This window comes from Pseudophryne corroboree, chromosome 2 (genome assembly GCF_028390025.1).
Source record: "Pseudophryne corroboree isolate aPseCor3 chromosome 2, aPseCor3.hap2, whole genome shotgun sequence".
In the NCBI taxonomy this organism is placed as follows: Eukaryota; Metazoa; Chordata; class Amphibia; order Anura; family Myobatrachidae; genus Pseudophryne; species Pseudophryne corroboree.
This window is the reverse complement of record NC_086445.1, coordinates 985,005,463-985,033,121: the sequence shown is the minus strand read 5'-3', so window position 1 is coordinate 985,033,121 and position 27,659 is coordinate 985,005,463. Positions and strand designations below refer to the sequence as shown.

The window sequence follows — 27,659 nt, the reverse complement described above, 5'->3', positions numbered from 1 at the left end:
GGGTGAGGGAGCAGGGGAAAGCAAACAACTGGTCAAGAGCTACAGAACTGTGCGGTATAAGTAAACTTGCAATATATACGCCAGCAGCCATAGCATGAACTGACGGAAGAAACCCATTGCTTTGCCGATCACCAGCAACAGCGAACTTGCGCACAACACGGACTGTAGATGCCACGCAGTGATGGGCCGCAGTGGAAATAGCACCATCCCTAATTACACACTGTCTTATGAATATTATTTTGATTATGTGGATCCTCTTCCATTTGATGAACGAGAACTCAAGGCCAGTAAGTGTGAGTATGAGTTGTCATCTAATTTGCCTTTATACTGTGTTTAAGTGACTTTTTTCCACCATGCCGTAGGGTTATATACCAAAGTAGGTGCACACTAGTCCAGCTTAGTAGGCCAGAGAAACCACATTCAGGGGTCTATGTACTAAGCTTTGGTGAGAAATAAAGTTGACGGAGATAAAGTACCAGCCAACCAGCTCCTGTCATTTTTCAAACCCATACTGTAACATTTATCTCCATCACCTTTCTTTTCTCTCTACAAGGCTTAGTACATAGAACCCTTATGCAGCCCTCCAAGCCACCACGCCTAACCCCAGCTCTCCTCTGCTTGGTCATATTTGCTTGTTATAGCTTGTAATCTTTATTTATAATGTTGTTCTATTACACGTATTGCGGTCAGTAATAATTATTATTATATTATTATCCTTTATTTATATGGTGCCACATGGGATCCGCAGGGCCCAGTTACAGAGTACATAAACAAATAAGCACAACAGGAAACAGCGACTTACAGTTGAAGACAATATACAAGTAGTACAGGGTATATAAACATCGGTATCCGTTCAGATGGTCGACCATGTTATGGTCGACAGTCATTAGGTCGACCACTATTGGTCAACATTGACATGGTCGACATGGACACATGGTCGACACATGAAAATGGTCGACGCATGAAAGGTCGACAAAAGTTTTTTAACTTTTTTTTCTTTTGGGGAACTTTTCCATACTTTACGATCCACGTGGAGTACGATTGGAACGGTAATCTGTGCCGAGCGAAGCGGTAGCGGAGCGAAGGCACCATGCCCGAAGCATGGCGAGCAAAGCGAGCCATGCGAGGGGACGTGGTGCACTAATTGGGGTTCCCAGTCACATTACGCAAAAAATGACACCAAAAAAAGTTAAAAAACTCATGTCGACCTTTTCATGTGTCGACCATTTTCATGTGTCGACCATGTGTCCATGTCAATGTCGACCAATAGTGGTCGACCTAATGACTGTCGACCATAACATGGTCGACCATTCATACCGGAACCATAAACATCGCTACAGCAGCAGACGACACTGAAATAAGTATCAGGGTCGCAAAAAAAACACGGGATTTGGTGCCGTCAAAGATGGTTTAAGTAAGAGAAGGAAAAGCACATGAGGGAAGAGGTTCCGTCTCACGAGAGCTTACATTCTAAAGCTAATAAGTGATTTGCAGTTACTGTATAGGCTATGTGCGATATATATCTGAGACGAATCAAGTCCAATAAGCAATAAGAAGTTGGCGTTACTGTAATAGTAGCGACAACCAGATTGCTGGCTATATATACAGTATGATTCATCAGAATTATTATACAGGATACAACTTCTTGAATGCTGCTTCCAGACATATCAGGATATATAGAGTAATCTGTTAGGAGGAATCATAATAAAAACCTCTATGTATGAAATATGAGAGATAAGACATCAGTTGCGAAGTATAGTCATGTAACTCGCCAATACTGGGGTCTGCAACTCTCATGTTTCCCTGCTGGAGAGCCAGCTATTTCAAAATGCACGAGAGGCAAAAATAGGAAATAGAAGCAAAATTGTTTTCCTTCTGGCCAGAGCTTTGTAATCAATAACTGGACACCGGTGCCCAAGACCCAATAATCACATCAGAAAATATAAGCGATCGTTGCTTAATGTCAGATAGTATACTGCTGAGTTGATAAGTATAATACCCTTCTCTAATTGTGCACTGCATGTCATTGTACACCACATATACACTCCTGTTGTTGTATGTCACTAACAAATCACTTGTAAACGACCCAATCATGATTTGTTATATCCACAATGTCTCTGGTTAAGATAGACTTTATGCAGAGTTTCCCAAACTGCCATTAAAGTCCAAGTTTTGAGGATATCCAGATGCTTAAATCAAATTGACTGAACTACTAATTAAGGGATATAATCAAGATCCCAGCAGTCACCATCCCAATGGTCAGAATACCGGATCCGGACAGTAAGTATTCGGGTTAGGGTTAAAGCTAAGGTTAGGCACTAGGAGAGGGTTAGGGCTAGGCTGCGGGAAGGGAGGGTTAGAGCTAGGCTGCGGGAAGGAAGAGTTAGAGCTAGGCTGCGGGAGGGGAGGGTTACAGCTAGGCTGTGGGAAGGGAGGGTTAGAGCTAGGCTGCGGGAGGCATGGCCGGATCATAGGAGGGGCGGTCGTCCTGGAGCCCCCACAATCTGTCCCTCAGACTCACTGTTCGGTGGCTCAGCTGTCCTCTTAACAGCAGTGCCGCTGAGGAGCACGATGTGCACCATGTGAGGGACGGGGTCCAGAGCCACGGCGACCATCTCTTTACTGCCTGTGCCGCAGCGGCTCTGGTTAGTCAGTGTCTCGCGGGATAATGACATCAAATCCCACGAGGCACTGACTAACCAGAGCCGCTGCGGCACAGGCAGGAAAGAGCTGGTTGCCGCGGCTCTGGACCCCGTCCCTCATGTGGTGCACATCGTCAGCGCTTGGATGCCAGGTATGCAGCTGGGCGACTACCACACTGTCACCAATGGCATAAAACGTAATATTTCTAAATATGGTTGCCTACATACATATATATATATCATTGATCATTTTATTGATAGGGGCCCCCACAGACATTAATCCGGCCCTGGCAGGAGGGGAGGGTTAGAGCTAGGCTGCGGGAGGGTTAGAGCTAGGCTGCGGGAGGGGAGGGTTAGAGCTAGGCTGCGGGAAGGGTTAGAGCTAGGCTGTGGGAGGGGATGGTTATGGCTAGGCTGCGGGAAGGAACAGTTAGAGCTAGGCTGCGGGAGGGGACTGTTCGTGCTAGGCTGTGGGACAGGATGTAATGTGACAGGACAAAGGAAGATAAAAATTCAGGGTTGGGCAGCCTGCTTCTGCTGTTAACCGTCTTGCTAAACAGTAGAGGATGGTGAATGAGAGAGCAGGAGACTCAGTCCTGGTGTGAATAACAGATAGGAGGAGAGGGTGTGTGGTTACCAGAGAAGCAGCCATCTGTCCATACGCATTAGACGATATAAGCCTAAGAATAAACGATAACGACATTTATGTCATTACCGTTTATTTTTAAGGCTTAAAATCGCCCGGTGTGTACCTGGCTTTACATGTATCGCAGGATCCCTTTACAGCTCCATGGCTGTAACAAGAAACAAGAGTCTGGGCATCTTCTATTTCTCTCTTCATGGACACATCTCACATCACTACAGACCCACTCTCTGCAGCAGAATTGCCCAGTGAAGACAACAGTACTGGCAGGTATCTGCAGAGCCAAAGACGGGGTAAGTCTCCCTGCACTGCTGTTGGTCTCTTGTGGTGGCCCCAAGTCCTCAGAAATAGATGACGGGTGTGGGTGACTCCAGTGCTCAGTTGCCTGGCTGACTCAGCAGTTCTTTGGTGTTGTCCCTGTGCTGTCTGTCAGTGCGTGATGTCTGGTGAGGACGTATCTACTTGCAAGTGGCAATAAGTAATGCACTGACGGCCTTATGCCCACTTGCCATGGCAGAAAAAGAAGATTGTGACACACACAGGGACTGTGACTTGGCCAAGCTCCTATTTATTTGCTTAAAGGAGCAGCCAGTAGCTCTAATCTGAGAGCCAAGCTGTCGTGTGCCTGCACCAAGCACAGATACCAGCTTCTCCATGCCATGCAGAGCATTGCATTTCCATGCAGGAAATATAGAAGCATGCCATGTTACAGTACGAAGACTCCTTTCTTGTCACCTATAAGGGCAGCCTGATCCTTGGGGAATTGTAGCTGTATTTATCCATTCAGCTGCAGATTACATCTCCTTGCCCAGATGACATAACCATATCTTCTCTGAGACATACGTTACTTCTCATGATGTAGGAGTTATCCCTTCCATCCTCTTACATATACAGTGAATGGGAAGCTGCTATCACCTGTATCATTATGAAACCATCACTCTCTCTCTCACCTGGATACAATAAAATGCACATATTTCTGTTGCCAGATTCCGAGTCTGTCTCTCCAGAATACAGACACAGAGCACACCGGCAGTAACTGGTTATACATCTGCAGCTTATGCCCTCAATTACAGCTTTAGATATTGAGTTAACTTGAGGACCTTTGTTCTTCAGCAAAAAAGGGATTTTCAGACCTGAAAAAAAGCCTTAAAATTGCCTCTACTTCCCGCTCACCAGACTTAGAACATTCCGAGGCTTATGCCATATGTTCAAACAGAGACTACTCCCACATACTCCCTTACATGCACCCCAAAGAATTACCTCACATACATACTATGGTCACTTCAGACTTTTTAATTAACTCCAAATAACAATCATCGAAGTTTATAAGGTGCCACAGATGATGCAGTGCTGTATCGCCAGCATTGTTGATTTGGCTGATGCAGAGAGGAACATACACCTGTGGGCGAAGGTGTCCTCCAGGTTTGCGCCAAGGGCCAGCTCCATAACTCAGAGACCACAGTACAGGTGACGCAGAGCATTTACACTTATGACTGAAGAGACGCAACTGCGCTGTAAGATGTTCTAGCATGCAGTAGGGAAAGTTATGGACGTGGCGCCACGACGCCCAAGTACACAGAGTTGGATGTAAACATAAAGCTACCTGCTTCCAGTTTCTGTATCTAGTACAAGTGTGCATTGATGATGATGATGACTGCTAGTATACAAGACTTACACATTGCCCAGCAATATGCCTGCATCTGTGCATAATGGGAAATACTGTATATGACATTATTCCCAGCACACCCTTTTCTGGAGCAGCATATTCCATCCAAGTCTCTCTCAGCCCCATTGTGTTACCAGTACAGAATAAATCCACAGAACTTGTCACTTTTCATTTGGTTATATGTGTAAGTAGTGGCTTGGTGTATTCATGCAGATTTAAGGGTGCACTTACCTATATTTTTATTTTTAGATACTCACTGTACTATAAACAAAAGACACTGGCAGACAGAGATAGCTTTGTATTACCAATGTATAATAACTCAAGGACATCACAGCTGACATCACAGCTGACGTCAAAGCCTCTTTACTGGGCTTATGCAAGGAAACTGTACACTCGTGTCCATGTAAAAATAGAGCTGCACTTTTTCAAAATCTGCCCCATCACGAGCAGGTTAACCCCTCAGTATCGCTTCTCTTATACTATATGGTGCTTGCAGTACAAATGTGTCCTCATACACTCAGGGGGGTATTCAATTAGCCGCAGGGTTTACCCCATGACTAACAGCCGGCAAAAATCAAAACGGCGCAGGGAAAGGCATAATTAAATAGCCTTTTTCCCATGCCAAGCAAAAAAAAAAAAAAAATCAGGATTGAGACAGGGAAACTGCGGAACCAATGTTTTCTTTTTCCGGTGCATGACCCAATTTAGTGTACGTCTCCATGGACTTTACCTCCATGAGCTGCAAGGTTCAGTACGACTGTGGGGTCTCAGGCGCAGGGTATTCCCAGCTAATTGTATAACTTTGGTAAAACACCACCAAAACACCACTCACAGAGGTCTATTCATGAAGCAATGAAAAGTGTGGAGAAGTTGCCCATGGCAACCAATCAGCATTGAAGTAACATTTATAATTTGCATACTATACAATTGTACGAAGCAGTTGTTTGGTTGCCATGGGCAACTTCTCCACACGTTCACTTCTCCATGAATAGACCCCACAGTGTACTACAGACGCCTGGCTGCAGCTTCACACGTCCAGAGCCGCAGATGATTCCCAAAAGAACTTGGTATGAGAAAACGCTGCAGCTGCTGCATTGTAGCACTTCGGACAGATTCAGACGCTGTCGCACACAGATGTACAAATGGTGCACATGAAATAGATCAGTGTAATGTAGCAATGCAGTTTTGTTAGTTCCAGATGTTTTATTTGTGAGAATAAGATGCACATTTTGATCAAGAAAGCAGAACTGTGCAGCCAAGTTACCCGGGACCTGGCACGCTGAGCGCGGCTGTTTGGTGTGACCAGCGACGGACTGGGGCCTCGATTCGGCCCTGGCATCTGTGAGCGCACGCCGCATGACGTATGGGGGCGTGCCGCGAGTTATGGGGGTGTGGACTCGTGGCACACGCCCGTTACCCATGGCAAAGGTTGCTGGGGGGTGGGGCGCGCCGTAGGTCCAGGGGCGTGGACTCGTGGCACGCCCCCATTTCCATGGAGACCATGGAACCGGAGAGCCAGAGGCTGCGCGCAGCCTTCCAGGCTGTCTGAGTGACCAATTCGGCCCATCTGCCTTTCTGGCATGTGCCAGATGGCCAGTCCAGCCATGGGTGTGACTGAAGCCACAGTGTTTGGGGACACATCTGTATGCAGCTGGCATCACTGGTCCAAACTCTATAAGAACAATTCAATTTGGCAGGATGCGACACCAAGCATCATTGTACACATACCCACCAAACATGGTGCCTGCAGCATCGCAACCTAGATAGGGCCCTTTCACACACAACGGCGTTGAGCAGTGTGTAATGCTGTGCGCATGCGCAGCAGCAAAAAAACAACGTGTGTGAAAGAGTCCATTCACTCACACAGTTCAGTGACAGCACAGCCACGGCCCGGCAGCCGGACTTTTCAGTCGATATTTCCGGCTGAAACACGTCAGTCGGGCCGTGTGAAAGAACACATGGTATTCTTCCACATCAATTTGCGTAGCCGGGAAAAAGCTGGACAGCATTTTGCCGCACGGGACAAGACAGATCGTGTGAAACAGGGCATATGGTGCACGGAAAAATAAGAATTTACTTACCGATAATTCTATTTCTCATAGTCCGTAGTGGATGCTGGGGACTCCGAAAGGACCATGGGGAATAGCGGCTCCGCAGGAGACTGGGCACAAAGTAAAAGCTTTAGGACTAGCTGGTGTGCACTGGCTCCTCCCCCTATGACCCTCCTCCAAGCCTCAGTTAGGATACTGTGCCCGGACGAGCGTACACAATAAGGAAGGATTTTTGAATCCCGGGTAAGACTCATACCAGCCACACCAATCACACCGTACAACTTGTGATCTGAACCCAGTTAACAGCATGATAACAGAAGGAGCCTCTGAAAAGATGGCTCACAACAACAATAACCCGATTTTTGTAACAATAACTATGTACAAGTAATGCAGACAATCCGCACTTGGGATGGGCGCCCAGCATCCACTACGGACTATGAGAAATAGAATTATCGGTAAGTAAATTCTTATTTTCTCTAACGTCCTAGTGGATGCTGGGGACTCCGAAAGGACCATGGGGATTATACCAAAGCTCCCAAACGGGCGGGAGAGTGCGGATGACTCTGCAGCACCGAATGAGAGAACTCCAGGTCCTCCTCAGCCAGGGTATCAAATTTGTAGAATTTAGCAAACGTGTTTGCCCCTGACCAAGTAGCTGCTCGGCAAAGTTGTAAAGCCGAGACCCCTCGGGCAGCCGCCCAAGATGAGCCCACTTTCCGTGTGGAATGGGCTTTTACAGATTTTGGCTGTGGCAGGCCTGCCACAGAATGTGCAAGCTGAATTGTACTACAAATCCAACGAGCAATCGTCTGCTTAGAAGCAGGAGCACCCAGCTTGCTGGGTGCATACAGGATAAACAGCGAATCAGATTTTCTGACTCCAGCCGTCCTGGAAACATATATTTTCAGGGCCCTGACTACGTCCAGCAACTTGGAATCCTCCAAGTCCCTAGTAGCCGCAGGCACCACAATAAGCTGGTTTAAGTGAAATGCTGAAACCACCTTAGGAAGAAATTGAGGACGAGTCCTCAATTCTGCCCTGTCCGTATGAAAAATTAGGTAAGGGCTTTTATAGGATAAAGCCGCCAATTCTGAGACACGCCTGGCTGAAGCCAGGGCTAACAGCATTACCACTTTCCATGTGAGATATTTTAAGTCCACAGTGGTGAGTGGTTCAAACCAATGTGATTTTAGGAATCCCAAAACTACATTGAGATCCCAAGGTGCCACTGGAGGCACAAAAGGAGGCTGTATATGCAGTACTCCCTTGACAAACGTCTGAACTTCAGGAACAGAAGCCAGTTCTTTTTGGAAGAATATTGACAGGGCCGAAATTTGAACCTTAATGGACCCTAATTTGAGGCCCATAGACAGTCCTGTTTGCAGGAAATGCAGGAAACGACCCAGTTGAAATTCCTCTGTAGGGGCCTTCCTGGCCTCGCACCACGCAACATATTTACGCCAAATACGGTGATAATGTTGTATGGTTACATCCTTCCTGGCTTTGATCAGGGTAGGGATGACTTCATCCGGAATGCCTTTTTCCTTCAGGATCCGGCGTTCAACCGCCATGCCGTCAAACGCAGCCGCGGTAAGTCTTGGAACAGACATGGTCCCTGCTGGAGCAAGTCCTTTTTTAGAGGTAGAGGCCACGGGTCTTCCGTGAGCATCTCTTGAATTTCCGGGTACCAAGTCCTTCTTGGCCAATCCGGAGCCACGAGTATAGTCTTTACTCCTCTCCTTCTTATGATTCTCAGTACTTTTGGTATGAGAGGAAGAGGAGGGAACACATACACTGACTGGTACACCCACGGTGTTACCAGAGCGTCCACAGCTATTGCCTGAGGGTCCCTTGACCTGGCGCAATATCTGTCCAGTTTTTTGTTGAGGCGGGACGCCATCATGTCCACCTTTGGTTTTTCCCAACGGTTCACAATCATGTGGAAGACTTCTGGGTGAAGTCCCCACTCCCCCGGGTGAAGATCGTGTCTGCTGAGGAAGTCTGCTTCCCAGTTGTCCACTACCGGAATGAACACTGCTGACAGTGCTATCACATGATTCTCCGCCCAGCGAAGAATCCTTGCCACTTCCATCATTGCCCTCCTGCTTCTTGTGCCGCCCTGTCTGTTTACGTGGGCGACTGCCGTGATGTTGTCCGACTGGATCAACACCGGCTGACCCTGAAGCAGAGGTCTTGCCTGACTTAGAGCATTGTAAATGGCCCTTAGTTCCAGGATATTTATGTGAAGTGACGTTTCCATGCTTGACCACAAGCCCTGGAAATTTTTTCCCTGTGTGACTGCTCCCCAGCCTCTCAGGCTGGCATCCGTGGTCACCAGGACCCAATCCTGAATGCCGAATCTGCGGCCCTCTAGGAGTTGAGCACTCTGTAACCACCACAGGAGAGACACCCTTGTCCTTGGAGACAGGGTTATCCGCTGATGCATTTGAAGATGCGATCCGGACCATTTGTCCAGCAGATCCCACTGAAAAGTTCTTGCGTGGAATCTGCCGAATGGAATCGCTTCGTAAGAAGCCACCATCTTTCCCTGGACCCTTGTGCATTGATGTACTGACACTTGGCCTGGTCTTAGGAGGTTCCTGACTAGGTCGGATAACTCCTTGGCTTTCTCCTCCGGGAGAAACACCTTTTTCTGTACTGTGTCCAGAATCATCCCTAGGAACAGCAGACGTGTCGTCGGAATCAGCTGTGATTTTGGAATATTTAGAATCCATCCGTGCTGTCGTAGTACTACTTGAGATAGTGCTACTCCGACCTCTAACTGTTCTCTGGACCTTGCCCTTATCAGGAGATCGTCCAAGTAAGGGATAATTAAGACGCCTTTTCTTCGAAGAAGAATCATCATCATTTCGGCCATTACCTTGGTAAAGACCCGGGGTGCCGTGGACAATCCAAACGGCAGCGTCTGAAACTGATAGTGACAGTTCTGTACCACAAACCTGAGGTACCCTTGGTGAGAAGGGCAAATTGGGACATGGAGGTAAGCATCCTTGATGTCCAGAGACACCATATAGTCCCCTTCTTCCAGGTTCGCTATCACTGCTCTGAGTGACTCCATCTTGAACTTGAACCTTTTTATGTAAGTGTTCAAGGATTTCAGATTTAAAATGGGTCTCACCGAGCCGTCCGGCTTCGGTACCACAAACAGCGTGGAATAATACCCCTTTCCCTGTTGTAGGAGGGGTACCTTGATTATCACCTGCTGGGAATACAGCTTGTGAATGGCTTCCAATACCGCCTCCCTGTCGGGGGGAGACGTTGGTAAAGCAGACTTCAGGAACCGGCGAGGGGGAGACGTCTCGAATTCCAATTTGTACCCCTGAGATACTACCTGCAGGATCCAGGGGTCCACTTGCGAGTGTGCCCACTGCGCGCTGAAATTCTTGAGACGGGCCCCCACCGTGCCTGAGTCCGCTTGTAAGGCCCCAGCGTCATGCTGAGGACTTGGCAGAAGCGGGGGAGGGCTTCTGTTCGTGGGAAGAGGCTGTTTGCTGCAGTCTTTTTCCCCTTCCTCTGCCCCGGGGCAGATATGACTGGCCTTTTGCCCGCTTGCCCTTATGGGGACGAAAGGACTGAGCCTGAAAAGACGGTATCTTTTTCTGCTGCGAGGTGACTTGGGGTAAAAAGGTGGATTTTCCAGCCGTTGCCGTGGCCACCAGGTCCGATAGACCGACCCCAAATAACTCCTCCCCTTTATACGGCAATACTTCCATATGCTGTTTGGAATCTGCATCCCCTGACCACTGTCGCGTCCATAATCCTCTTCTGGCAGAAATGGACATCGCACTTACTCTTGATGCCAGAGTGCAAATATCCCTCTGTGCATCTCGCATATATAGAAATGCATCCTTTAAATGCTCTATAGTCAATAATATATTGTCCCTGTCCAGGGTATCAATATTTTCAGTCAGGGAATCCGACCAAGCCACCCCAGCACTGCACATCCAGGCTGAGGCGATTGCTGGTCGCAGTATAATACCAGTATGTGTGTATATACTTTTAAGGATATTTTCCAGCTTCCTATCAGCTGGTTCCTTGAGGGCGGCCGTATCAGGGGACGGTAACGCCACTTGTTTTGATAAGCGTGTGAGCGCCTTATCTACGCTAGGGGGTGTTTCCCAACGCGCCCTAACCTCTGGTGGGAAAGGGTATAATGCCAATAATTTTTTAGAAATTAGCAGTTTTTTATCGGGGGAAACCCACGCTTCATCACACACCTCATTTAATTCATCTGATTCAGGAAAAACTACGGGTAGTTTTTTCACACCCCACATAATACCCTTTTTTGTGGTACTTGTAGTATCAGAAATGTTCAAAACCTCCTTCATTGCCGTGATCATGTAACGTGTGGCCCTACTGGAAAATACGTTTGTTTCCTCACCGTCGACACTGGAGTCAGTGTCCGTGTCAGTGTCTGTATCGACCTGAGGTAACGGGCGTTTTATAGCCCCTGACGGTGTTTGAGACGCCTGTACAGGTATTAACTGATTTGCCGGCTGTCTCATGTCGTCAACAGTCTTTTGTAAAGTGCCGACACTATCACGTAATTCTTTCCATAAGACCATCCAGTCAGGTGTCGACTCCCTAGGGGGTGACATCACTAACACAGGCAATTGCTCCGCCTCCACACCATTTTCCTCCTCATACATGTCGACACAGCGTACCGACACACCGCACACACACAGGGAATGCTCTGATAGAGGACAGGACCCCACTAGCCCTTTGGGGAGACAGAGGGAGAGTTTGCCAGCACACACCAGAGCGCTATATATATATACAGGGATAACCTTATATAAGTGTTTTTCCCTAATATAGCTGCTGTATATATTAATATGCCAATTTAGTGCCCCCCCTCTCTTGTTTTACCCTGTTTCTGTTGTGCAGGACTGCAGGGGAGAGTCAGGGAGCCTTCCTCCAACAGAGCTGTGAGGAAAAAATGGCGCTTGTGTGCTGAGGAGATAGGCTCCGCCCCTTTTTCGGCGGCCTTTCTCCCGCTTTTTTGTGGAAAACTGGCAGGGGTTAAATACATCCATATAGCCCAGGAGCTATATGTGATGTATTTTTAGCCATTTAAGGTATTTTCATTGCGTCCCAGGGCGCCCCCCCCCAGCGCCCTGCACCCTCAGTGACCGGAGTGTGAAGTGTGCTGAGAGCAATGGCGCACAGCTGCGGTGCTGTGCGCTACCTTATTGAAGACAGGACGTCTTCTGCCGCCGATTTTCCGGACCTCTTCACTCTTCTGGCTCTGTAAGGGGGCCGGCGGCGCGGCTCCGGGACCCATCCATGGCTGGGCCTGTGATCGTCCCTCTGGAGCTAATGTCCAGTAGCCTAAGAAGCCCAATCCACTCTGCACGCAGGTGAGTTCGCTTCTTCTCCCCTTAGTCCCTCGATGCAGTGAGCCTGTTGCTAGCAGGTCTCACTGAAAATAAAAAAACCTATTTAAACTTTTACTCTAAGCAGCTCAGGAGAGCCCCTAGTGTGCACCCTTCTCGTTCGGGCACAAAATCTTAACTGAGGCTTGGAGGAGGGTCATAGGGGGAGGAGCCAGTGCACACCAGCTAGTCCTAAAGCTTTTACTTTGTGCCCAGTCTCCTGCGGAGCCGCTATTCCCCATGGTCCTTTCGGAGTCCCCAGCATCCACTAGGACGTTAGAGAAAACTTCCAAGGTTGCCTGATGTGATGTGCCATTCTGGAATGCCCAAATTACGCCCATGTTGCAATCTAAAAACAATTCCCGCTATATTACCAAATCAGTGCTGGGGAGTGACGCAAGGCTTGCGGCGGTGGACACCCTACCTTCCGTCACAAATTGGGGCTATAGGGCAGTCTTCCAAAATGGAAGTTTGTGAGGAAGTTTGTGAGGAACGCCTAATTCTTATGTAAATCGTTAAGAAGCTATAACTCCCATCCCTGTGCAAGGACTTATTACGTGCACACGTCTGTATCGGTTACTTACATACAAGCCACCAGACAATGGGGCAGATGTATTAACCTGGAGAAGGCATAAGGAAGTGATAAACCAGTGATATGTTCAAGGTGATAAAGGCACCAGCCAATCAGATCCAATATGTAAATTATCAGTTAGGATCTGATTGGCTGGTGCCTTTATCACCTTGCACATATCACTGGTTTATCACTTCCTTATGCCTTCTCCAGGTTAATACATCTGCCCCAATGTTCCACTCGTGTTCTTTTTGGAAAGAAGGTACATGGCCATAAACATGTTGAATTTAGTAGAATGAGAATTTGGTCAGCGACCAATATAGAACTAATTCAAACCTCGTGTCATGTACTTGCAGATTCAATCATCATCGCCGTGTGGGTCGGCCTGGCCGCCTTTTCTGTATTTCTGTTCCTCATTTTGCTGTACATGTCCAGGACAGACTCCGTCCGAACAAAGTAAGTGGATTTCAGGCTGGAATTACCATATAGGTCAAGAATAGTGGGAGTGCTGGACATGGCAACCAATCAGATTCAAGTTATCATTTCTCTGTTGTATCCTAGAAAATGATAGACAGGATCTAATTGGTTGCAATGAGTAATACCACCCACTTGTTGTTTTAGAACCTTTAGTAAATCTACCCCACAGTCCCTCAAGCATAGAAAAACATCTCACACTCCATCTCCTAGAAGAAGTATCAACCAGATAAGCCAAATACTAACTTTATAACTATAAAAAAAAAAACCACCATTTATACACATAAGTTCATCTCATTTAGTGTTCACTCTAGGAGTGAAAAGGGGCAGGGCGCCGGACTCCGGGGGCACATGTGCGCGCGGCCACGCAAATTAGGGGGCGTGGCCACACCTACGTCATTTTAGGGGGCGGTGCGGCCCACAGACACTACTATAGAGAGCGTCTGTGGCCGGCGACGTCACTGTTGGGGGCGTGCCCAGCACCTCCGTCGGTGCTGGGCTTCCCCCAGCCCTCTCCTAATGCGCGAATGGATGCCGCGCGCATGCGCACGGCATCTATACACGCCGGGAGGGCAGGATAGCGGGCGGCTGTTCTAGCAGGGCGCCGCAAAAGGGGCAGGGCGGGTTTTGCCTGCTAAAAAACGGGCAGGGCGCGGCGCCCTGCTAAAACAGCCTAGAGTGAACACTATCATTATTGACTAGCAGGAGCCATCTGCACTAACACATTACAAACCGCATCACTCCACAGATTAACATTAGAGAGGTGCGGTTCAGGTTCTCCAGAGATCCAAATCCACCCAAATATTGTGGATCCAAACAGAACCAAAACCCGCTCTGGATCTCCTGAGGATCTGAGTCCTAGTTTGGATCTTCTCGTGGTTCAGAATTCGGATTTTAAATCCAAATTATGGGGTTTGGATTGCAAAAATTACAGCAGTTTTCATCAATTTCTATCAATGAATTGTGATTTTTCTTTAAATCGATTTTTTAACCAGCCAAAATCTGAACCAAAACACGATGAATTAGAACCAGAACACGGGGCGGGAGTCTGCACATATCTCTAATATTAACAAACCACAATGGTCACCAAGCTTATACATCTACTTAATATTAATCCGGTGGCCAGTATTATGTACAGATAATGTTTCTTATGGGGAGATTTAATAAACCTCCTAAAGACAACAAGCAGAGGTGCTGCCAGTCCATACCAACCAATCAGATTGAAAGATTTTATAGTGTACCAAGCTTAAGACGTGGCAGCTCTGCTTAGATCGGGCAGTAGAATCTGTGCACTGTGACATATATTGCATTTTAAATTAAACTGATTCCATTAGCAGAGCACAGCATTCGGTAAGATGTCCTATTGTCCTTCTCTACCCTCATAACTACCACACTGTGCCATAGGTCGTCTTATCCAGCAGATCAGACCAACATATCGCTCACATCAACGCATAGCGGTTAGAGTGTATGCCCGATTTGCGGGTGCCCACGTTCACTAGGGACATTGTCAGGTTTGATGTGCTGCATGTCAAACTTGACAATATTGCTAACACCCTGTAGTATGCTAACCAAGGACCGAACTCCTACACTGACATCGTTACAGTGTGTACTGGCATCCATTCAGCTGTCATAACAAATGCCCGTCGCTGAGGTGTGTACCCAGCTTTACGCTTCCACTAAACCATGGTCACTTTTACAGATGTGTACCAAATAATCTAGCGCTGTTTATTTTGATCATCAGGAGGATGACAGTTCATCTCTACAGCCAGTGGCGTCACAAGATGGGGATGAGGAGGGGAAGGGGGGGAGAGAGGGGTGAGTGTCACCCTTCCAGGGAGGGACCCCAAAATACAGACTTTTCTGCATTGACAAGAGCCAGATGCTGCAATGTGATATTTTCTTTTTCATCCACTAGGGGACACTAGAGTACTCTTGGGATGTCTGGACGGGGCATTAGCAGGGATAGGCACATTTAAATTTATTTATTTACTTTTTACACTCCATCCTTTCCCAGCTTATTAAGAAGCTTGGGTCCGGGATTGTGGAGGCTGCAGACTGCAGCACTTGGCTTATCGCGCTCAGGAGAGGAGAATCGCCATAGACCAAAATCAGCTGTAGCCGATTTCAGCCTGAGGCTGCAAAATGGAGCTGGACAGAGCTTAAGAAGAGAAGCCCCGTCATAGCCTCCTATGGACACAGGTAATGAGCGATCAGGCAGCTCACACTGCTGTCGCTCCCTTACTGTGACATTGCTGAGAGAATCAGAGTGCTGTGTGGGGACTTTTTTTTATTTAACTATGTGCATCCAGCCCAGCTGCGGCCTGCGAGGCTGCCGCCGCCGCTCCCCGACTCTCCCCCACGGTTAGCTTCCGCTAACAGAGTGCACTGGGTTTCCCCTCATACACCCGGCGCATGCCGCCTCCCTCCACTGTAAGCTCCTCTCCCACGGTTAGCTTCTGCTAACCGCTTGCAGTGGGTTCCTGCTCTGCCGTGGACAGCTTCCAGCTGCTGCGGCTTCCCCTCATTCACTGAATGCGGACAGCTCTCACTGCTGCCGCGGTCTGCTGGTTCTGTAACGCTGATGGGGGAGATCGCGGGAACGGGGAGAGGGTGGGGGTGTACCCAGCCCACAGCACCGCGGCTCAAGGACCTAACACTGCATCAGCTTTGTTAGGAGGTCCCTGCTAGCAGACTATTAAGTCTGAAGTCAGCTATAGGGGATCTATTGTATATAAGGAATAGATGCCTTAATTATAACAGATGTTGATTAATGATAAGCATATATAGGATTGCTTTTATTATCATGTTAATGTGTATACATATCACAAGCTAAAACACATGGCTGGACGCCGTTCTTCTTGCAGGAAGTTTGGTGCCAGTACTACAACACTCAGCCACTGGAGGAGCAGGGGTGTGGGTAGAAATTCAGTAGAGCACATATTTAACTGATTTTAGTGTGTCCCACCGTGCACTGCACTTCTGGCTTATACACACTTTAGTTACATTTTTTTTTACTGTGTCGTGGGTCTTGTCTGTGTACGTAATGAGTAAAGCTAATGCACAAAAATGAACCTTTACCCTGATCCTCCTTGGGCAAGGATGGCAGGTGTGATGACTGGCTTACAATCAGAGTTGGCTGCTGCGCGTAAGGAGCATGAGACGGCTAGATCTGTGGCTAGGTTGATACCGTCTGAGCTGCCAGAGTGGGCTCAGGACATGTCAAGGACTTTGCAGGGTTTACAACAGCCCAGGTCTAGTGTAAATTCGAAAAGTAGTCATCTTTGGTCTCATAACTTACCGGTGTCAGCTGTGTTGCATTCTGACAATTCCATGCCAGACCTGTTATCTCAGGAGGAACATGAGGAAGGTGAATTGGGCCAGGAGTCAGATAGTGAGGTTACTGATAGCCCGGCCATTGATAATCTCATCAGGGCAGTACATCAGGTTTCGAATTTTACTGTGACTGAGGAACCTCTTTCAAATGATGAGATTTTATTTGCAAAAAACAAACAAACAGCACCTGTGTGTTTTCCTTATTCAGATTCTATTAATAAGCAGTTAACGGAATCATGGAAGAATCCGGATAAATGGTTTTCTATGCCTAGACGGTTTTTGTCTAACTACCTGTCCCCAGAGTCTATGTCTATGAAATGGGAAACTCCACTGAGGTGGATTCCTCTGTGTCAAAACTTTCCAAGAAGTTAACCATTCCAGTCCCAGCTGCTACGACGCTTAAAGACCCGTCAGAGCGTAAGCTGGAAGCTATGCTAAAGCTAATGCTAAAGAAATCAAGCCTAATCCCATCTCAAAGAATTCAGTTCCTAGGAATGATTCTGGATACGGTGGAGCAACGAATTTACCTGCCAGAATAGAAAACACAAAGTATTCGTCATCCGGTACAGTTAGTGCTCAAGCCACGGACAGTCTCAGTGCACTTGTGCATTCGACTGTTAGGAAAGATGGTGGCATCTTTCGAAGCTATCCAGTTCAGAAGATTTCACTCACGTCCTTTTCAACTGGATCTTATCGCACAGTGGTCAGGCTCGAATCTACAAATTCAGCAGATGGTGCGGTTGTCTCCAAGGGCCAGAGTATAACTACTCTGGTGGCTCCACATACACAATATCACCGCAGGAAGTCGGTTCGGAGTCTGGAACTGGATAAATCGGACAACGGATGCAAGTCTCAGAGGTTGGGGAGCAGTGGTCCTAGATCGTCAGCTTCAGGGTCTATGGTCAGACGGAGAAAGATTACTGTCAATAAATGTCCTGGAACTCAGGGAAATTGACAACGCGCTGCGACAGGCAGTGCACATGCTCCAGTCTCACACTGTCCAGTTACAGTCAGACAACACGACAGCAGTCGCATACATCAACAAACAAGGAGGAACTCGAAGTCGCATGGCCATGCGAGAAGTTGCTTGAATCCTGAATTGGGCCGAGCATCACCAGGTGATATTGTTGGCAGTATTCATTCCAGGAGTGGACAACTGGGAGGCAGATTATCTCAGCCGTCTGGATTTTCATCCAGGAGAATGGGCATTAAATCTAGCAGTGTTCCAGATGTTGGTCCAGCAGTAGGGTTACCCACAGGTGGATCTAATGGCATCAAGTCAAAATCATCAAACACCCCAGTATGTGTCCAGAACAAGAGATCCAAAGCAGTGGCAGTGGATGCTATCACAATCGCGTGGCCTTGTGTATCTTTTTCCACCATTTCCGCTGCTTCGTCAGTTGCTAAAGCGGATCAAAAGAGAATCCACGACCTTCATACTAGTGGCGTCTCATTGATCATGGAGAGCGTGGTTCTCGGATCTCTGTGGTCTACTCGCAGACAACCCATGGCCACTTCCAGACCTACTACAACAGGGTCCTTTCCTTTACCCTGATTTAGCACGGCTGCGTTTGACGGGGTGGCTGTTGAAACCACTCTCTTAAGACAAGAGGGCATTCCAGTCGGTTATACCAACCATGTTACGTGCTAGGAAGCCAGTTACAGCAGCTCATTATCACAGGATTTGGCGAGCTTATATAGGTTGGTGTGAAGCTCGGAAGTTTCTGACATCTTCTTTCAAGTTATCCCGTCTTATGCTATTTTTACAGACTGGGTTAGATGGAGGACTACGTTTAGCTACACTAAAAGTGCAGGTTTCTGCCTTGTCAATTTTCTTTCAAAGGCGCTTTTGCCAACTGTACACACTTTCCTGCAAGGTGTCCTCAGAGTACAACCTCCATTTATACCACCTACACCGCCATGGGACTTGAATCTGGTTTTAGATTTTTTGCAGTCTTCGATTTTTGAACCCTTACAGCAAGTGGATGTTAAGTTTCTCACTTGGAATACAGTGTTTCTCCTAGCCTTAGCTTATGCAAGGAGTGTTTCAGAATTGGGTGCCTTGTCATGCAAGCCACCGTATCTGGTATTTCATGATGACAGAGTGGAACTTCGGACGAATCCCGCTTTTCTATCAAAGATCGTATCTTCCTTTCTAATCAACCAATCGTAGTTCCTGTTTTTTCAGAAGATTCAGGAAACTCCAGTTACTTTGGATGTGGTACGCACACTTCGCGTTTATGTAGCCCGAACATCAACAGTACGTAAAACGGATACGTTGTTTGTTCTCTATGATGCAGCCAAGATAGGTTGGCCAGCTTCCAAACAGACCATGGCCAGATGGATTAAGCTGACCATTCGTCAAGCTTACTTTCATGCTAGTCTACAACCGCCTGCATTTGTTTCAGCGCATTCCACGCGTTCTGTGGGAACATCATGGGCAGCAGGTCGTGGAGCTTCTACGACGCAGCTTTGCCGTGCAGGTACATGGTCATCAGTGCACACATTTGTGCGCTTTTACAAGTTTGATACGTTTGCGGCATCAGCATCTAGCTTTGGCCGTCTAGTGTTACAGGTGCCAAACAGATATCCCGCCCAAGGGGGAAACTTTGGTACGTCTCAAGAGTACTCCAGTGATCCCAGTGGATGAAAAAGAAAATAGGATTTTGGTACTTACCAGATAAATCCTTTTCTTTGAATCCACAGGGGTCACTGGATGCCCACCCAGAGCAAGTTCACATGGCTTGTGGTAAGGTCTTATGGTAACACATTCTCACTGACTGGTTGAAATGTTAAGGTGATTGTTATCTATTGTCGTGTCAACTTTCTAGTTGTCTGTTATGGTCCGTTATGTTATAATGTTACATGTAATTCTCCATTGTTCATCCTCTCTATCGCTCCTGTTCGGCTCAGTAAAAAACACTGAGGTACCTTTGGGAGTATGGAGGGTTACTAATTTAAATGTGCCTAGCCGTGCTAACGCCCCGTCCACATCCCAGGAGTAATCCAGTGCCCCCTGTGGATTCAAAGAAAAGGATTTATCTGGTAAGTACCAAAATCCTATTATCCAGCAACACTCGGCCCGTCACTATGAAGGTGCTGGCAGTTCTGGAAGAGTCCCTGGGGGCAGTCTGCATGCCCTTGAAGTAAAGTCATCGGGGGATTCCATGAAATCACGTCCCCTTAGTGATGTCAGCGTGTCATTGCCCCTGTGTGTGGAGCTTGTATGTTTTCCCCATGTTTGTGTGAGTTTCCTTCTACACTCCAAAAACATACTGGTAGGTTAACTGGATTCTGACAAAATGAATACTAGTGTGTGTGCCTGTATGTGAGCGAATATAGACTAGGGGGCAGATTTAACAAGTGATATTCTTGTTATCACTCGTTACTCGTTAAATGGTGCTCCAGCCAATCAGATCCTGTTATTTTTCAAACACATGACAGGAGCTGATTGGCTGGAGATTTATCATTTGTAACCAGCGATAGAAAGAATACCACTCGTTGTTAAATCTGCCCCTAAGTTCCAATAGGGTAGGGATGGATATGAATGACATTGCCGACAAGCTGCTGCGTAAATTGGTGGCGCTGTATAAATAAACAACAAGTATTATTGCTACCCCATGTGTCATAATGGCACCAGCTGACATGGTCACAAAGAAGGTCACAGATCAAAGTGTCCAGACAATAATAGTTCTGAATGCAGTCCCGTTAGTCCAACATTAGAAGTGAGAGGCTTCAGGGGCAGATGTATTAACCTGGAGAAGGCATAAGGAAGTGATAAACGAAAGGTGATAAAGGCACCAGCCAATCAGCTCCTAACTGTTAATTACATATTGGAGCTGATTGGCTGGTGTGTTTACCACCTTGCGTTTATCACTTCCTTATGCCTTCTCCAGGTTGATAAATCTGCCCCTCAGTTACACAAGTTAATTTTTTAAGTTGTCGTCTTGAAAATAGTTTTTAAGATCAATACTCATCCAGCCAACAGCTTGAGATAAGCGAGAGGAAATGCATTGTAACCACTATGAAATACAACCATACTGAACAGACAAATGATCTGTATTTAGAATTCACGATGATGAATTATAGATTTTGCCCAGAACTAATTTAGAACAGACACCAGGAGCACAAGGTTCCGTCGTGACATGTTCCCTCAGGCAATTCCAGATTTTATCAATAGAACGTTCATTTCTACATATATTTATAGGTCATTCATTGATAAAGACGTTAAATGCACACAGGTAGATCTCTGGTTCTAGTGAACTAAACTATCGATACTGAACTTACACATCTTGTGCACTTGACCATTATATTAAGAGACGGATATAAATTACATGTGCAGTTATAAATGAGCATGTATATTACCTTCCACAGAAAGGTTAGAATAAAAAGTCATATGTAGAACATTGTATTATACTATACACTGTATTGCTAGTGGGACCCTTTATTTATTGTGCTTTACATTATTCTAATAAATGAAGGACATCTTTCTTCCAAAATATTGCACACACTTTTTAGGCACAATATGTGAAGTTCTAATTGAAAAGGCAAGTCGTCTAAATATGTAGTGAAATATTTAGCGCTCTTTAAGGATATATCCTCACAGGATTGGTGTACTAAAATGTACATGTTTTTATTGTAAATCTATAAGATCTACACTTTAGAAAGTGTCGGCTCATTAAGAGATATGATCAAATCTACTGGTAGAATAGAGAGTTTAATGCTTTCCCTCATACTGTAAATGAGAGATACCTGGGAGTACGGAATCTGTAGACTTTCCTCCAATAGCCCTCAGGATCACCCAAGTGGTCTTCGGCAAATAACTTGAAAAACAGAGGTCTCCAAAATCTTTATATTACCCTCACAATTCTCCAGGGCCAACTGGAGAAGTCTCTCCTGCACTGAGTCTTGCACACATCAGGTGATCCAATTAATAGTCAGTAAGAAAGTTTATTACCTACGCCCCGAATTCCACTCCATTTTGGATGTATTTGGCTTTTAACAATGGTTTACTGTACATGTGTTCCAGGTGCAGCCCCAAAACTGGATTTAAATGTCATAATTATTATATGCGTGCCTCTCAATGACTAATTAGAAGAGAAAGATCTTCTCCAAGTTTTCAAGTAAACGCTGCAATTGTCCATTTAGGTGCTTTCAGTCTGTCACAGTCCCGTCACCGTTATACTCTCTGTAGTCAGCAATGTCTAGAAAGAACAAAGCTATGGTGGAACGGACTGTTGTATCTCCACAAGGGCAAGAGACCAGGAAGACATCCCCATCATACAGAGTCCCAAAGAGGAAGAGGACTGGGAGAGAAATATTTTGGGGAGATGGCATCCTCTAAAATTTATGTCACGGGCATTGTTATCTACATCTACAGGTACACGGCTAGAAGAAATCGTTTGACAAGTGCGGCTGACAACGTGGAAGCCCTGGAAGGAATTGAGGAACATCAGCGATGCACCAGCTAATATCAGAGGACTACAAGAGTAAATGTAATTACCTCAGCAGTGGCATAAAATAACCGTGGTTGGGGCTGGGAGACTGGCGCTCAGGATCCTGGCAGCAAGGGGGGGGGGAATGAGCGCCAAAAAGCCCTATGCTGCGCTCACCACAGGTTCTATTCCCACTCTATGGGTGTCGTGGACACCCACGAGTGGGAATAGTCCCGGTGGGTCGGCATTCTGTCTGTCAGTATTTTGATAGCTCGGGATCCTGGCGTCGACATGGTGACTGCTGAGATCCCGAGTGTCGGTCACATGACTGCATCCCAATTGTACACCCCGATAGCCCTAAAACATCCCACATAGCCAGAAGGACTTGGGTTTCCCGAATCGTGACCCCTTGTGAGGTGTATCTGCCTATCCTCTAACAGTAAGGAATGCACAGGTCCATCTTTCATCCAGTGCAAAATGATCTCATTATGGTTACTTACAGATGGTGCACTGTCCCCATATATAGACTAGTGTAACATAACAGGAGGACTGTGCACAGAGGCAACAGAAAAACAAAATACTAAATATAAAATAGTTGTAGAGTTTATTCCAGATACATAAACAAGTATACATTATCTTAGCTTTACATTGGGGTCATATAAAAGTTGTAGACAGATGAGATGGTGTATTGATGTTCCATCACTGGCAGGCAGCCAGAAGGCACTGTACATACCAAAAAAGGCACATGCTAAGATCACATATATACACGTCAGGTATTAGAACCAAGGGTAGCAAAACAGCATTCTTCACGTCATATTAGCAGGGTTGCAAAGAAATTACATAAATGCCACTTTTGAAGTCTTCAATGCAACTATAATTCAGTTGGTAGGGGTGTGTCACAATGACCGAATTCTGTCTGGGAGGCCTAATTGGCATCAATCCTTGTATGTGCACTGTAGCACCGTATACCTCTGAAGATTACTTAGTGACTGGTTAAACTGAAAGCAGATTATTGCTCTGAGGGAATGCAGTTTTGCAGATGCATTTATAGCTGTAGCGAGAACACACTGACACTGTGCAGAACTGTTTCTGCAAGCTCTCAGAACCATACCTGACCCTGTGAAAAGTATGGTTTTGGGTACAACAGACAGGTTCATAGTTCACCAAGACCTGAATGGATCTGCTAGGAGAAATTAACTCTTTGGCAAAGTAGCAGAAAGATCTCTACAGATGGACACAATTGCCTCTTGCTCTTCTCTCCTCTTTTTTCGTTTTGGGGTCTTGTCCTCCGAACATGAAGTGTCCACGTCTGCGGCTTCACAGACCATCTTCACGTGAGCTTTAAACATAACTGGCGATTGTGCACCGAGCCAAATATCTCCGACGTAGAGGGACACTAGGAAATTGGCAGCAGCTGTAATACAATACGGCAAACATTACTGTACTATGTATGTGTACAGAATGATGGGTTCTCTGCAATGGACAGCACTGAGCGCTGTGAGCAAGAGGTGTAAAAATTAGCGCAGTCTGACAAATACTAAAATGAATCTGTGTAAATATAGCGGCAGTGTACAGAGATGCATGAAAACACAACATATAGTATGTCTAGGGTTATGCATGCTGTAGTCCTAAAATGTACAGCTTTGCTGTGTCTGTCCCTAGCTACATCTCCCTCCCTGCCCCTCTTTCTCTTTTCTAGATATGTTCCCATTATCTTATTTACCAAAATCCTATGACAGCTGTTAGAATTGACTATTACTTCTAGATGTAGGGGCAGATTTATCAAAGCGGGAGAACAGCCCTATTGCGAATGAAAAAGGATGCTTTCACCAGTGTTAGGGCTCACCATTGCATCGCCTAATACATGAAATAGACAAGAGCGGTAATATTTGTATGGGGGAATCCTATTTAAGCACTGCAGTGATAACGCAATGGATTTAACAGAAAAAAAAAACACTTGATTTTTTGATCAACTGAGCTTTTAAAATGTCGATTCTTTTTTTTTTTTTACCAATCAACATTTGTAAACAGTTTAAATAAATAATAACGGAATGGACCAAAAAGCTCAGACGCAGTTACTCTGCACACATCGGTAAAGGCTGGCCCAGTGAATTAGTCAGTGCACTTTTCTCGCTTTGTATCAGTATTGCAGAACGAAGCCAACCAGATGTGTCCTCATACATCTTTGCTGAACTTGTGCCAAACAGCCCGCCTCGGTGCACCAGGTCCCGTCAGACTCTGCGAGCCTGGGACGTAGGTTTAACATCTGTTGTCACAATGTGATGCAACTAGGATGCACCAGGAGACTCTGCCGCTTAATCTGATATGTGACACTTGTATATCTCTCCGACTCTGCATACAAAGTGCTGTCATGCAGCGGCCATGGTTTTTTTCCAATGTAAGTACTGTTCTGCTCCGTATACAGATTCACAAACAATATACAAGTGTTGCACATTAAATGAATCATCACAGTCTCCTTGTGTGTCCTAGTTGCATCACGTTGCAAGAAAGACACACTTTTTGCAAATAAAGGCAGAATTGCACAGGATCTGGCGGCTCACTTGTGCCGGATATCTCGCTCTGCATGGCATATCGAGACTGGATGTATGAGGACACACCTTTCTCGGAAATACCAGCAATAAATTATTTTTAATAGCTGTGACGAGTAAAAAAAACAAAACACCTTAATTCAATATATCTAAATACATATGCAATGTTAGTGTGATTTATCTCCTATGTAATATGAATTGCCTCATTTGTAAATAAAATCTTAATTAAAAAACAAAAAGTGCCCCGTTACCGGAGCATAAGGCAATGTGGTCTACGCCTTCCTCTAACAGAGGCACAGAGCCGTCAGCTCAGTTTCTAGCCAATCTATTGGTGTGGACCTACCTTCACATAAGCGGACTCCGCAAGTAGTCTAGGATCCAGTAGTAGCTAGACTCAGAGGAATAGTATCTCCTGCTTTTACTCACAGAGAGTCCGCTACTAAGGCGTTAATTAGCGCCACCTACCTTTCTGCAGGTCACTGGCGCCGTCACCCAGCAGCAGGCAGAGTTTCTTCACAGCGTTATGGAAGGCATCCGTGCTCAGATTCTGAGTCTCTATCAGTTTCATCATAACCTGGTTAGACAAGTGCAAGAGTTCCAGGCTGGAATCTGGGCTATCACAGACCCTGTAGTATAGTTTATAGAGGGTACTTCTCAGCTTATGGTCTCGGACAAGTTCCTGCACTACAGCGGTGTGCGGTAAGATGCAGGTTTCCAACCAGTGCAGAGAGTTGTGTAGATCACATGAGCTCAGTGTGAGATCCCCCTCTACGTTTATTATCCACTTCGCAACTAGGCTGGCGGTGGCACAGGCTAGATTATCGATAGCGCTTTCACTCTTTGTCTCGTTGTCCTCTGCTGTTGTCTCTTTACGCTGATCCACGTTTTCTTTCCCTTCTTTTGCAGGGGTGAAGGGAGAGTTCAAAAAAGTGGGTACCCAATGGATCAATATGGATTTCACATGATTTTTGGAGTCTTCAAGATTGGAGACCGGTTGCGGTTCCAGATTTGCCTCTGCTTCAGCCTCAATTTTCTTCCTAAGCCGCCGTGGGCCTTGTTGTCTGAACTTCTCTTTAATGGTGTCTGCAAAATGGTATTAGGATAGAATCACATTATTCCAGTGATGTCACATACTACTTATGCTTCAGTCAATGTCTTGCATACATCCGTTTCTTTTTTAGTAACGCTGATAACCTAAAAGTTACTTATAGAGCAGGTAAAACTACTAAGTGACATACAAAGTCGCTGTATTATTTAGCTGAATAATATGCAAGAAATAACTGGAATTCTTGAACGGAGCTATAGCAATATGTTATGTTCGGAGGGAGGAGCTTCTCTATATAATAAGCAGTGTATGACAGCTTGGAGTAGAGAAAGACAGTGGATAGGTGGAGTCATACACAGTGCCAGGAGCCAATGATATTACAGTATCTAGTGATAAGACGCAGAAGCAATTTTATCTGTCACGTCGACAGTCACAGACTGATCCATCACTGCCACAGGGACCAGCAAGAGAAAATCCATTCCGCAAATGTACAGGACAGATGTTCTCAGTTACAGCTGCGTGGGGATGGGGATGGATGAGGCTGGCAATGTTGCATAGGAGAAAGCCCAGTGGGATGCCACATTGCCAGGTATGTGATTAAACTGTGTTGCAGCAGTTTTGCTGCAATTACGTAACTGGGTGTGCTTGAGGCACTTTTGTCCAATCAGACGCAGGCTGCATCAGTCATCTACATTACTATGCAACTTACACCACAGTTTTACAACCTGCAAGTCCAGCCCTACCCGGCAAAGTGGTCGCGTCTGTTCGGCAGACATTTTGGTTGTGGTTTGCGACTGTACACCCGCACCATGCCTTTGCTGTACTTTAACAGCATCTGCACACCCATTCCAACCCCTATCCTGGCCCCATAGTCGTGTACACAGTCTCAAGTCCTGTTTATGGCTGGAAAAAAGGTACATCGCAAAGAAAAGGTGCTTTTACTGTTGTGATATACAGTACTAACAGTACTTTGTTATTTAAATATAAACACTATATACACACACACACACACACACACACACACACACACACAGTTATCTTTGTTTGAGATTAACTTTTTCCTTACCAGACCTTCATTCATAAAAATTCAAAAACCAGCACTCATGATTCAGTTGAAAGCAGAAGAGGATTTATTCTTCAATATTCTTCAGCCCCTGAAGAAAATCTGTATGCGTTGAAACAGCAGTCGGGCCACAGTTGTTGGATGCATCACTAAAAAATACTCTTCTGCTTTCAACTGAATCGTGAGTGCTGATTTTTGCATTTTTTCTCTTTAGGAAAGTGAGTGATATTATATATATCTATACAGGTTGAGTATCCCATATCCAAATATTCCGAAATACGGAATATTCCGAAATACGAACTTTTTTGAGTGAGAGCGAGATAGTGAAACCTTTGTTTTTTGATGGCTCAATGTACACAAACTTTGTTTAATACACAAAGTTATTAAAAATATTGTATTAAATGACCTTCAGGCTGTGTGTATAAGGTGTATATGAAACATAAATGTATTCTGTGCTTAGACTTAGGTCCCATCACCACGATATCTCATTATGGTATGCAATTATTCCAAAATACGGAAAAATCCGATATCCAAAAATACCTCTGGTCCCAAGCATTTTGGATAAGGGATACTCAACCTGTATATATATATTTTTAGTCCAGCAGGATGAAACGCGTTGGCCTTCCCAAACTCTTGCCCTTACTTAAAGATAAGATACTTTTGTACTATTATACTTTTATTAGATTGTTATTTGTCTTAATAAATGGATGTCATATTTTTATTCTATCTTCCAATCTTGATTGACTTTTAAGTAGACGCAAGTGGTCGCTCAGTTCCCCTAATACACGGCCATA

General features: G+C 45.8%; 2 protein-coding genes across 2 annotated transcripts in view; one reads left to right on the top strand and one right to left on the bottom strand.

Moving 5' to 3' along the window:
* MRAP (melanocortin 2 receptor accessory protein) lies at nt 1–27,591 on the top strand. The gene is made up of 4 exons (XM_063956399.1): nt 1–293; nt 13,323–13,422; nt 22,154–22,268; nt 25,664–27,591. Exons 1-3 carry the CDS (start codon nt 182–184, stop codon nt 22,242–22,244), a joined length of 303 nt encoding a protein of 100 aa, XP_063812469.1. The 5' UTR covers nt 1–181; the 3' UTR covers nt 22,245–22,268; nt 25,664–27,591.
* URB1 (URB1 ribosome biogenesis homolog) overlaps nt 22,790–27,659 on the bottom strand; it is a 219,669-nt gene continuing 214,799 nt past the window's right edge. The window contains exons 38-39 of the mRNA XM_063956398.1: nt 25,223–25,840; nt 22,790–23,622 (exon numbers count right to left, since the gene is read on the bottom strand). Coding sequence (XP_063812468.1) covers nt 23,402–23,622; nt 25,223–25,840 — 839 coding nt within the window. The 3' untranslated portion in view covers nt 22,790–23,401. The remainder of the gene's footprint in view (nt 23,623–25,222; nt 25,841–27,659) is intronic.